Source organism: Macaca thibetana, chromosome 16, assembly GCF_024542745.1.
Source record: "Macaca thibetana thibetana isolate TM-01 chromosome 16, ASM2454274v1, whole genome shotgun sequence".
Taxonomy (NCBI): Eukaryota; Metazoa; Chordata; class Mammalia; order Primates; family Cercopithecidae; genus Macaca; species Macaca thibetana.
The window spans coordinates 46,266,007-46,279,051 of record NC_065593.1 but is presented as its reverse complement, the minus strand read 5'-3'; the positions used below and the strand labels follow the sequence as shown (position 1 = coordinate 46,279,051).

The 13,045-nt window shown below is 45.4% G+C and overlaps 2 protein-coding genes across 3 annotated transcripts in view; both read left to right on the top strand.

Annotated features, from left to right (window-relative positions):
- The first annotated feature begins 737 nt into the window (after positions 1-737).
- Positions 738-13,045, top strand: part of CALCOCO2 (calcium binding and coiled-coil domain 2) — a 34,128-nt gene continuing 21,820 nt past the window's right edge. Inside the window, exons 1-2 of one of the 2 annotated variants that reach the window (XM_050765670.1) lie at positions 738-849; positions 11,429-11,618. In XM_050765670.1, coding sequence (XP_050621627.1) covers positions 11,439-11,618 — 180 coding nt within the window. In that variant the 5' untranslated portion in view covers positions 738-849; positions 11,429-11,438. The remainder of the gene's footprint in view (positions 850-11,428; positions 11,619-13,045) is intronic. The other variant, XM_050765671.1, reaches the window with a different exon arrangement.
- The window catches only part of ATP5MC1 (ATP synthase membrane subunit c locus 1), a 73,633-nt gene continuing 61,623 nt past the window's right edge, over positions 1,036-13,045 (top strand). Inside the window, exon 1 of the mRNA XM_050765716.1 lies at positions 1,036-1,045. The gene's annotated coding sequence lies outside the window, so the exon portion shown is untranslated. The remainder of the gene's footprint in view (positions 1,046-13,045) is intronic.

Sequence of the window (13,045 nt, the reverse complement as noted above, 5' to 3'; positions counted from 1 at the left end):
TCTCTTGAGCCCAGGAGTTCAAGACCAGCCTAGGCAACATGGCAAAACCCAATCTCTACTAAAAATACAAAAATTAGCCTGGCGTGCTGGCGGAGCTCTACGGGTACCATGGTTGTCCCAGCTACTCAGGAGGCTGAAGTGGGAGGATCACCTGAGCCTGGGAGGTCGGGGCTACAGTGAGCAGTGTTCGCACCACTGCACTCCAGCCTGGACGACAGAAAAAGAAAAAAGACATAGGCCGGGCGCGGTGGCTCAAGCCTGTAATCCCAGCACTTTGGGAGGCCGAGACGGGCGGATCACGAGGTCAGGAGTTCGAGACCATCCTGGCTAACACAGTGAAACCCCGTCTCTACTAAAAAATACAAAAAACTAGCCGGGCGAGGTGGCGGGCGCCTGTAATCCCGGCTACTCGGGAGGCTGAGGCAGGAGAATGGCGTAAAAACCCGGGAGGCGGAGCTTGCAGTGAGCTGAGATCCGGCCACTGCACTCCACCCTGGGCGACACAGCGGGACTCCGTCTCAAAAAAAAAAAAAAAAAGAAAAAGAAAAAAGAAATAAAGGTATAAAAGGAAAAAAAAAGTAAACAGCTTCTTCCAGGGGATGAAGTAGGTTTCTTTGGGTGAGATCACTGCTCAGGACTTAGAAGAGCTATCAAGGGCAGAGTTCCACTCCTGGGGCCCGGTCGCCTGAGCACTACAAGTCCCAGCAAGCGCCGCGCGGGGGCGGGGCTTGCTGACCGTTGTGACGTGTGGGCGGGGCCAGGCAGGACGGGCTCTCCCTCGGGTGCTTAGCCCCGCCCCCGTCCTACTCTGCCCTGTTGCTGTCGCGCCGCCGCTGGCTGCTGTCCCTGGTGAGTGCCTCAAGTGGAAAGGGGCAGTTAGGCCCTCGGGGTGCCCACATTCAGACCTGCAGTCCTGAGAAGGGGCCACGGAGGGTAGATATGTGGCCGGTTTCGGTTCTCACCGCAGTTCACCCTCTGGGTTGATAGTGGGAGTGGTGTCCTGAAGGCCCTGGAGCCCCTCCCTCGGTCCGGGAGGGTTGCGGGGCAGTTTTGTCGTGCGGAGGACAGCGCTGCAGTGCTGTGTGGCTGGGTGGGAGGCTCCTCGGGCAGAAGAGACACCCCTGGCGGCGGCTGCCGCCCCACGGGTCGTGGCGTCCCGTCCCCTCCCGCGGGCCCAAGCTGTGGTGGTTCCGTAATCCCTCGCCTGGATGTCATCGCCGTTGGCATCGAGGCGGAGGTGGGGCCTTGCTGCGTCACCCTGAGCAGGTTACTTTCTCTTTGGGCCTCAGTGTCCCCCTTTACGAGTAGGTTTGATCCCTGAAGCGCCTTGCCTTTTGCATGCTGCAACTGTCGGAGAAGGCGTTCTAGGCAGGAGGAGAGAAGTTGTCGTGACCTGTCTCTTTACTGTTAATCCATTGCCCCACCACCACTGACCCAGCTTAGTTTGGGAGCTAATGTTCCCACTTGTATATTATTTCAACCCCACTGGACGTGTTAACTCTTTTCTATCACTTGGATTCTTGCTTCAGATGCAAGCCAACAAGTGGCCATGAGCTGAGTAAAATATGGATAATATAACTTATTCTATTATTGGAAACCTCCATTGCAAGTAAAGGACTTTATGTGGTAGGTCTTTGTAGCTTGTGGAGAATACATGATTAAGGAATATCCAGATGGCTCAGTTTCCCAGGTATTTTCAAGGGACCTGGAAACTCTATCCTTTGGCAGACATGACAGCTGTGGAATGGAAAGGGCCTTGAAAAAGGTAGTCAATAATCCTGAGTTACCTGGCACTAACAGGTCATATTGTCTTTCGAGTCAGATAGTGCATCTGTGGCTCTTTAAAACTTTAATTTGGGGAGGGATTGCATTGGGAGTTATACCTGATGTAAATGACGAGTTGATGGGTGCAGCACAGCAACATGGCACAAGTATACATATGTAACAAACCTGCACGTTATGCACATGTACCCTACAACTTAAAGTATAATAATAATAAATAAATTAAAAAAAAAAAAAAAAACTTTAATTTGGCTGACTAGGTGTGGTGGCTCACGCCTGTAATCTCAGCACTTTGGGAGGCCCAGGCTGGCGAATCACCTGAGGTCAGGAGTTCAAGACCAGCTTGGCAAACATAGCAAAACCCTGTCTTTACTAAAAATACAAAAATTCATGGGGCGTGGTGGCGGGCGCCTGTAATCCTAGCTACTTGAGAGGCCGAGGCAGGAGAATTGCTTGGACCCAGACGGTGGAGGGTGCAGTGAGCTGAGATGTGCCACTGCACTCCAGCCTGGGCAACAAAGTGAGACTCTGTCTCAAAAAACAAAAAACAAACAAAAATTTAATTTGGCAGTATGTAATGATAGAATGTCATGTAGCCTTAATTTTTTTTAGATGCAAAGGGAGTTAAATGAACTCTTTCACTTCTTTTTTCCTTCATTTAGGATCATCATTATATTAGGCAAGGTCCTTGAAGATTTTCTAGCCTGAGCCATGCATTTTACTGATGAGGAAACAGGCCAGAAAAGGATAGTGTGACTTGGCCAAGCTCTCAGAGTGGCAGAACTAAGATAGGAACCCAGCTTTCTTGGCTGTTAGCCTAGTCCCCTTTCCACCACACTTCAAACACTGTCACTGCCCATGTCACAGGGACATGGCATGTCAGAATCACCCCTGTCAAGGGAAAAGTGGATGATCTCAGTAAAATGGAGATTAGTACACAGCTTTGAGCCTTTCAGAGTTTCCAGTTAGTTGCCCACACCTGATGTCCCAGAACTATTTTTTCCATCTTCCCCTAGAACTGGTGCCGGCACTATGGTGGTGTGGATGTGAGATGAGGGCCTGTTTAGAACAAGCTGTACACCAAATTCAAACAATTGCTAATGAGTAGTAATAAAAGGCCTCCTAGGGTGTAAAATTTTTATAAGACACTCTGAAACATGTTCATATTTTAGGTAAGGGTCTAGAATTAACTTGGAAATTTTGGGCTGGAGCAAATGGCTCGATAATTTGAAGACCAGTGATTGTGTCTTTGCTTTTGCTACCTGTTTCAGGGCCATCTACACATACCCATAGTATCCACTGCCAGTATTCTTTAAGGCTGGTTATGTGTAAGCATCTCTGCCAGGGCCCGGGAGAAATGGGATTCAAATCAATTCATCCATTTTTGCTAATTGCTAATTGTTTAGAAAGAAAAGTAATCAGAAGGCCAGGCGCACTGGCTCACACCTGTAATCCCAGCACTTTGGGAGGCCAACGTGGGCAGATCATGAGGTCAGGAGTTCGAGACCAACCTGGCCAACATAGTGAAACCCAGTCTCTACTAAAAATACAAAAATTAGTCAGACATGGTGGCACATGCTTGTAGTCCTGGGAGGCTGAGGCAGGAGAATCACTTGAACCCGAGAAGCAGAGGTTATGGTTAGCCGAGATCACACTACTGCACTCCAGCCTGGGCAACAGAGAGAGACTCTGTGTCAAAAAAAAAAAAAAAAAAGTAAGCAGAAAGATAAAGGAATCCAATTAAATTGGGTTTGACTTTTATCTTCATTTTTACTGTTCTCAAATGAAGAATTGATTTGCATTTCTTTCTTGGTTGTAGAAGCATTTGATTTCCTTCTGTGAAGTAATCTGTAGTCTTCATTTCTCTTGAAACATACGCCCACTGGTATAAAAGGCTAATGTAAAAATGTTGGCCATTTAAAAAATTTTCTGCTACAAAGCCTATCAGTGTAGTTTGCAGATGCAGTTAGAAAGAGCAGAAGTAGGCTGGGCATGGTGGCTTACGCCTGTAATCCCAGCACTTTGGGAGGCCGAGGCGGATGGATCGCCTGAGTCCAGGAGTTCAAGACCAGCCTGGGCAACATGGTGAAACCCTGTCTCTACAAAAATACAAAAATTAGCCAGGCATGTGCCTAGGGTCCCAGCTACTCCAACTGAAGTGAGAGGATCGCTTGAGCCAGGGATGTCAAGTCTGCAGTGAGCCGCATTCATGCCATTGTACTCCAGCCTGGATGACAAAGCAAGACCCTGTGTCAAAAAAAAAAAAAAAAAAAAAACAGCAAGAGCAGAAGTAGAACAGGCTGCTGTTCCTTTTCTTCAGGAAGACATAAGAGGATCTATGTCCTCATGGAACAGCCCTGGGAGTAGTATATTAGGCCTGAAAAGCTCATTAGATGAAAATGTGTCAGGTTTTCTTGGAAGCTAGGAGACAGTTCAGGGGACTCATTTAAAAATACTTTCCCATTATTGCCTGCTCCTCTGGGGGCCCTAATCCTTTTGGAAACTGAGCTGAAAAAAGGTAAAGACTATGTCAGAGGCCAAATAAAGTTGCCTCTGACACTTTGTGGAATCTGTGCATTATTTTTCCCCATGCTTGATAGTTTTGTTTTTGAAAATCCCTATTTGTTTTCTCTGTTCACTCCTTATGTGAACTATTCCTTTGATTTGAGGGTAGGAGTAAGGAATTAGGTAGAATACCACTTTATAATTTCTAGAGGACCTAGTTCATCCCACTAATTTTTCATAACTCAGTAGTTCTCTGGGCTTCTAAATTTAACTTTTGCTCTTCTTATATTTCTTCTCTTTTCTTTAACTCTATGAATTGCTGCCAAATTAGAAATAAATGGTAGACAGGTTCTATAGTGGGAAAGGTGGTTAAAGGAGGGGAAGTTGATGCTTAAGTCATTTTAATTTTCATGGCCAGGTGTAGTGACTCACGCCTGTAATCACAGCACTTTGGGAGGCCAGTGCGGGAGGATTGCTTGAGTCCAGGAATTCAAAACCAGCCTGGGCACATAGGGAGACCCCATCTCTACAAAAATACAAAAATTAGCTGGGCATGGTGGCACATACCTATAGTTCCAGCTACTTGGGAGGCTGAGGTGGAGGATCACTTGAGCCTGGGAGGCTGAGGCTGCAGTGAGCCATGGCTGTGCCACTGTACTCCAGCCTGGGTGACAGAGTGAGACCCTGCCCCCCCCCACCAAAAAAAATAATAATTCTTTTTACATATCTTCCCTCCCCTGTCTCCAAATACTCATTTCTAGACTACTCTGTCAGAAAGGTAATTTCCCAAGCCATTGTTGGAACCCATTTCTCCCAGGAATTTCATCACTGGGAGGAAGGGAAGACTAAAGATTACTGACCTTAAAACTTAGTAGATGCCCTCCCTCCAGGAAAAACTGGAGTGCTTCCTCACTGACCCAGTTCGGGTTGGCATGGTTATGTTCTAGTTTACTCATGGCCCTTTGTGTCCACAGCTTGGTAAAAAGGAGAAAAGAGAAGCCACTGCTGTTTTCATCTACTTGCCTCCTCAAACCCTTCCCCAGTCTTGGCAGAGGAGAATTTTAACCTTATTTCAAGAATGATTGAGTTCTCAATACCCCAAGTGCCATTGGATGCCCTCTGAATCCCTTCTGGGAAGGTGATGAGATTTCTGAAATGGGAAACTCTGTGGGGTCTTTTGCATTTTTAATAAGCAAGGAACCAAAGCTGTTGACTTTTCCAGACACATTATTAGGTTTTCAGGTGAATGAAAAGAGCTAGAATTTCCTTTGACTATATACTCAAGCCTCAGAACGTGAGCTCTTTCGTGTTGTCTATATATGTGCTGTCCTTTCTTAAGCGTTCTGCTTATGAGCTAACTTAGATTGGTTGTTTTTCTTTTCTTTTTTTTTTTTTGAGATGAACTTTTTTGCTCTTGTCGCCCAGGCTGGAGTGCAATGGCGTAATCTCGGCCCACTGCAACCTCCGCCTCCTGGGTTCAAGTGATTCTCTTGCCTCAGCCTCCTGAGTAGCTTGGATTACAGGCGCCTACCACCACATCCGGCTAGTTTTTTTGTGTTTTTAGTAGAGACAGGGTTTCACCACGTTGGCCAGACTGGCCTCAAACTCCTTACCTCAAGTAATCCAGCCGCCTCGGCCTCCCAAAGTCCTGGGGTTACAGGTGTGAACCACCGCACATGGCTGGATTGGTTGTTTTTCTAGTAAGAAAGAGAGACTGTACCAAGCCACCCCATGCCCTTAGCTCGTCTTGCCTTTCAGAGTAGCATCTATTTTCACAACAGCTTGCCAGTTTGAGTGTGTGTAAGGTAGGTAATGGAGTGTGAATTTGATGGGTTCTTAAGGAAATCAAATCTATGCCTTTTGGGTTTTTTTTTTGGCACCATGCCACTTGAACCAACCATGCCAGCTGAACCAGCCATACCAAGAAGTGATTTAGCACTTGAAGATTATCATCTCCTCACCCTATTTTAGAAAAGAGAAAACTGAGAAACAGCAGTTTTTCCAAGGTAACCAACAAATTAAGAGGGCTTAAAAAAATAAAACACACACACTCTTAGCCCCAGAGTCACCCTTACCATTGTTTACCTACAAAGCCCTTCCTTTTTTACTTTTTGATGAATGATGTGCATATCTTGTTAGTTCATTTATCCAACAAATACTTAATCAGTGATTACTACACCTTAGGCATTGTGTTATGTATACAATGGTGATAGTGTTGTGAAGGAAAAGAAATGGGAGTAAGGTACTTGGGTTCATTGAGGGGCAGGTCCTGAAGTCACTCTTTTTCTTTTTTTTTTTTTTTTTTTTTTTTTTTTTGAGACAGAGTTTTGCTCTTGTTGCCCAAGCTGGAGTGCAATGGTGAGATCTCAGCTCACTGCAACCTCCGCCTCCCAGGTTCAAGCTATTCTCCTCAGCCTTCCAAGTAGCTGGGATTACAGATGTGTGCCACCACTCCCAGCTAATTTTTTGTATTTTTAGTAGAAACGGGGTTTCACCATGTTAGCCAGCCAGGTCTTGAACTCCTGACCTCAGGTGATCTGCCTGCCTTGGCCTCTCAAAGTGCTGGGATTACAGGCATGAGCTACTGCACCCAGCACTCTTATCTGAGTGTTCTTCATGATCCGCAAAGGACAGGTTAAGTAATTTTACATGCACAGATAAATTGGTTCTCCAGGCTTAGGACAGAGGGGATATGCTGGCCTCCATATGACAGTAGATCACTTGGAAATAAAGGATCTGCAAGCTGAGAAACCTCCCTGCCCACTCTCCCATAGCATCCAAGAGAAACCCTCATTGTACACAGGTAACAGTTTATTATAGGGAAAAGTCTTGACCTAGATTGGAATGTGACCTCTCCCCCATCTTTGAAAAACTCTTTTGAGCCAGGCGTGGTGGCTCACACCTGTAACCCCAGCACTTTGGGAGGCTGAAGTGGGTGGATCACCTGAGGTCAGGAGTTCAAGACCAGCCTGGCCAACATGGTGAAACCCCCTCTGTACTAAAAATACAAAAAATTAGCCGGGCATGGTGGCTTGCACCTATAGTCCCACCTACTCCGGAGGCTGAAGCAGGAGAATTGCTTGAACCCCGGAGGCGGAGGTTGCAGTGAGCTGAGATAGCGCCACTGCACCCCAGCCTGGGCAACAGAGCGAAACTCCATCAAAAAAAAAAAAAAAAAAAAAAAAAAAATGGAAAGAAAAACTCTTTTGAGGTTTGAGGTTGAGGATGTGGCTAAACTGTGTCACAAACCAGAAAGTCAATGCATTTTTTTAGTTCCTTAACTCAATTTCAAGAACAGACAGTTTAGTCCTCCAAAGTCCCATTGCCTTCTTTATGAAAAAACTGACTACTGGGGAGTTGAAAGAGCAGGCCTGGTTGCTTAGACTTCAAAGTAAAACCAGTAAATAGATAGGATGGGGCTAGAAGAAGTATTATGGTTGTTTGGGGAGGTCTTGTTTTTTGGTTATCATACTTATTTATTTTTTTATTTTTTTATTTCTATTTTTATTTTTTTTGAGACGGAGTCTGCTGTATCTCCCATACTGGAGTGCAGTGGCGCCATCTCGGCTAGGCTCACTGCAAGCTCTGCCTCCCGGATTCACGCCATTCTCCTGCCTCAGCCTCTTGAGTAGCTGGGACTACAGGCGCCCGCCACCACGCCCGGCTAATTTTTTGTATTTTTAGTAGAGACAGGGTTTCACCGTGTTAGCCAGGATGGTCTCGATCTGCTGACCTCGTGATCCGCCCGCCTCGGCCTCCCAAAGTGCTGGGATTACAGGCGTGAGCTACCGCGCCCGGCCTGTACTTACTTATTTTTAAAAATTATATATGTGCCAGCCGGGTGTGGTGGCTCACGCCTGTAATCCCAGCACTTTGGGAGGCCGAGGCAGGCTCATCATGAGGTCAGGAGATCGAGACCATCCTGGCTAACACAATGAAACCCCGTCTCTACTAAAAAATTCAAAAAATTAGCCGGGCGTGGTGGCGGGCGCCTGTAGTCCCAGCTACTCGGGAGTCTGAGGCAGAATGGCATGAATCCGGGAGGTGGAGGCTGCAGTGAGCCGAGATCGCACCGCTGTACTCCAGCCTGGGGGACAGAGAGAGACTCCGTCTCAAAAAAAAAAAAAAAAAAGAAAAAAAAATTACATGTGTGCCTGTATGTGTACAAAATCTTCCAGCTTATACCGATAGCTGAATTTATAAGATATTATATAGTATTTGCATGTGTATAGCCCTTTCTTCATCTTCTGTGTACAGCTGAAATATTTTTTTCATGTCCTAGTAAAACCCTAAATTGAGAATTATGGACTCATTAAATGTTAGACCAGCTAGTCATTTAGAAAACAGTGCATGTGATTTGTTTAAGGGGCAGGAAGTATTAGGTGTCAACAATTAAAAACACTTTGTTTCTTTTCTTTTTTTTTGAGATGGAGTCTCGCTCTGTGGCCCAGGCTGGAGCGCAGTGGCACAATCTCGGCTCACTGCAAGCTCTGCCTCCGGGGTTCATGCCATTCTCCTGCCTCAGCCTCCTGAGTAGCTGGGACTACAGGCACCCGCAATCACACCCAGCTAATATTTTGTGTTTTTAGTAGAGATGGGGTTTCACCGTATTAGCCAGGATGGTCTCAATCTCCTGACCTCATGATTCACCCGCCTCGGCCTCCCAAAGTGCTTGGATTATAGGCGTAAGCCACCGCGCCTGGCCCACTTTGTTTATTTTATGTACTCTTTTTGCCTCTAAAATGGTTTCTCTCTCTTTTTTTTCTTTTGTTTGTTGTTGTTGTTGTTGGCAGAGTCTCACTTTGTCCCCCAGGCTGGAGGGCAGTGGCATTATTTGGCCCACTGCACCCTCTGCCTCCTGGGTTCAAGCGATTCTCCTGCCTCAGCCTCCCAAGTAACTGGGATTACAGGTGCCTGCCATCACGCTGGAGTAATTTTCGTATTTTTAGTAGAGACGGGGTTTCACCATGTTGGCCAGATTGGTCTCAAACTCCTGACCTCAGGTGATCCACCCACCTCAGCCTCCCAAAGTGTTGAGATTACAGGTGTGAGCCACCGTGCCTGGCCTTTTTTTCTTCTTTTTTCTTTCTTTCTTTTTTTTTTTTTTTTTTTTTTGTGTGTGTGTGAGACAGAGTTTCACTCTTCTTGCCCAGGCTGGAGTGCAGTGACGCGATTTTGGCTCACTGAAACCTCCGCTCCCAGGTTCAAGCAATTCTCCTGCCTCAGCCTCCCAGGTAGCTGGGATTGCAGGCATGTGCGACCATGCCTGGCTAATTTTGTATTTTTAGTAGAGACGGGGTTTCTCTGTCTTGGTCAAGCTGGTCTCGAACTCTTAACCTCAAGTGATCCACCTGCCTCGGCCTCCCACAGTGCTGGGACAGGTGTGAGCCACCACGCGTGGCCTTTTTTTTTTTTTTTTTTTTTTAATACAGTCCCACTATATTGTCCAGGCTGGACTTTAACTCCTGGGCTCAAGCAGTCCTCTCACCTCAGCCTCCTGAACAGCTAGGATTACAGGCATGCACCACCCTAATTTCCTATTTTGTTGTTGTTGTTGTTATTGTTTTGAGGCAGGGGCTTGCTCCCTTGCCCAGGCTGGAATGCAGTGGCACAATCTTGGCTCGCTGCAGCCTTGTCCTCCCAGGCTCAAACAATTCTCCCATTTCAGCCTCCCAAGTAGCTGGGACTACAGGTGTGCACCACCACGCCCAGTTAATTTTTGTAGTTTTTTGTAGAGATGGGGTTTTGCCGTGTTGCCCAGGGTGGTCATGAACTCCTGGACTCAAAAGATCCACCTGCCTCTGCCTCCCCAAGTGCTGGGATTACAGGTGTGAGCCACTGCGCCCAGCCACAACTTTCCTATTCTTGATCACATTTTATGGGTACTGTAACCTAGAAAGGTGAAACACAGGGTATTATCCCCATGTATAGCTAGGGATCCAAACTTGTTTGCTGTCTTCCAAATGTGGGTTGTATTTTTCTGTTTCTTTGTTGTTACTCATGCTGTTTCCTTCACCTAGAATGCCCTCACTCAAAAACCCACTTGTCAAAATCCTAATCCTCTTGGAGGGCTAATCTAAGATTCTTCTCATTCCCTGAAGTTTTCTTTATTTTCCTAAGCAGTTGCATCTCTCCCTCTTTTGAACCCCAGAGCATTTTGCACTTCTTATTCGATTCATTTGGCAGTCATTTTTATACTCATCTATTCTCTCAATTGGATTGAGACCCCTTTTAAGGTTGTACCAGGAAAAAAAACCCACAACTACAACAGTAATAACTATATAACTAACTATAACTGACGTCTCTTAAACCCTTTATGCAGACTCTGTGCTAAGTACTTTGTCATTCAACATGCATATACTTGGTGGGAAGTGCCTACAATGGCAGACACTGATTTAAGGGCTGGACATTTTACATTATTTCACTTATGCCTCACAAAAAACTAAATGGGATAGATGTTATTTTTAGCCCCATTTTACAGATGAGGAAACAAGCACAGAGCCCAGCAGATTAAATAAATTGCCCAATGCCACAAATTTAATAGGTGGTGAAACTGGAATTTGAACGCCACCATTCTAATTTAGAACCCGTGCTTGTCACTACTGCATGTCAGATAATTTTCTCTCATTCCTTTCTTCTCATTCCCATCCCCAGGTCCTAGCAGAGGATCTTACATATGGAAGGTCCTGATAATTATAGGATAAATGGGATTGAATATAGAAGATGAAATCCAGAGAGATGGACTTTCCTAAAGTCATAGGGCTTGTTGGGATGAAAAATCTAGAATTTAAGATTCACAGTTCCCAGCTCAGGCTATTTTATCTATGCTGCCTTGTTTATTTAAGTCAGTTAGTTAAAGAAAGGGGAACCAAAGCAGCTATAAGCCTCTGTTCATGTGAGAGTTGTGGTGCCTGTGGTGAAGAAGTTAAAGATATTGTCAGAAAATTCTCGTAGCATAGGAAGTTGTGACTGAGATGGCTCAAAGTGAAACAGAAAGCAAGTTGTGTAATCTCAGTATTTGTCAGGATTTTGCTTTTCCTGGCTTGCTTTGCACAGAATGTTCTCTGGATGAAAGCCCAGAAATCGCCAACATTTCAGACAATGCTTTCTGAGCCTTACTCTATTCCACATTTCATAACAGGATCCCTACCATGGAGAAGACCATCGAAGATCCCCCCACATCAGCTGTCTTGCTGGATCACTGTCATTTCTCTCAGGTCATCTTTAACAGTGTGGAGAAGTTCTACATCCCTGGAGGGGACGTCACATGTCGTTATACCTTCACCCAGAATTTCATCCCTCGTCAAAAGGATTGGATTGGCATCTTTAGAGTAAGTGATTAATTTAGTACCAAGTGATCAGAAACTAGAGGTGATTCTTAGTTACCTGACTGTGTGACTCTCTTTGTATTATAAGCATTTTGTATAATATGTGTGGGCAATTTTTAAATTCTAGTCAAGCTCCACAGCACTTCTCTCTTCACACACTCGTGTGCTGTGGGACTCAAGTTTTCATTTCAGTGTCAAGCTAAAATAAGATGGCAAATCATGTAATCCTCAAATTTTGTTTTTTGGGTTTTTTTTTTTTGAAATAGAGTCTTGCTCTGTCACTTAGGCTGGAGTGCAATGGCATGATCTCAGCTCACTGCAACCTCCACCTCCCGGGTTGAAGCAGTTCTCCTGCCTCAGCATCCCGAGTAGCTGAGATTACAGGCACCTGCCACCACATCTGGTTAATTTTTGTATTTTTAGTGGAGATGGAGTTTCAGCATGTTAGCCAGGCTGTTCTCAAACTCCTGACCTCAGGTGATCTGCCTGCCTCAGCCTCCCAAAGCGCTGGGATTACAGGTGTGAGCCACCATGCCTATCCTTATGCTGTCAAACACCAAATGTAAATGCTTTCTTGTTGTTGTTGAGATAGGGTCTTGCTCTGTCTCTCAGGCTGGAGTGTAGTTCACTGCAGCCCCAACCTCCCAGGCTCAGTGATCCTCCCACCTCAGCCTTCTCAGTAGCTGGGACTGCAGGTGTGCAGAACAATGCCTAACTGATTTCTTTCTTTTTTTTTTTTTTTTTTTGAGACGGAGTCTCACTTATTGCCCAGCTGAAGTACAGTGGCGCAGTCTCGGCTCACTGCAACCCAACCTCCCGGGTTCAAGCTATTCTCCTGCCTCAGCCTCCAGAGTAGCTGGGATTATAGGCGAATGCCACCACACCTTGCTAATTTTTGTATTTTTAGTAGAGACCAGGTTTCACCATGTTGGCCAGGCTGGTCTCGAACTCCTGACCTTGTGATCTGCCCGCCTCAGCCTCCCAAATTAAATGCTTTTTAAATGATCCTATTTTGAAATATTTATGTATGACTTGACTGAGATGGTTGACCTCATATGTCACTTCTGAGAGTAAACATTACTTCCTTACTTGGTATGGTGTTTAGTTTGTTTTGATACAAATACCATAAATCTGGAAAGGATATTGAGGATATTGGCATTCTGTGTTCAAAAAGTTTATTCCTGAATAAGTGCGTCTGACTACTTTATGATGATTTCCAAGGTTATGAGCTCCCTTAGTGACCTCTTCCAGTGTCTGATCACCCCATCAGTTCAAGTACAGAATGGTATTTTTAAGTTTTAATTAGCTTACTCTCTATGTCCCCTTCGCTCTCCCATCCGTGTCTTTCTCTCTCATACATCTCACATACACCATAATGACAAATCTTCCTATTTCCAGAGACAGGAAATAAAGGTCAAATTTTAAGTAAT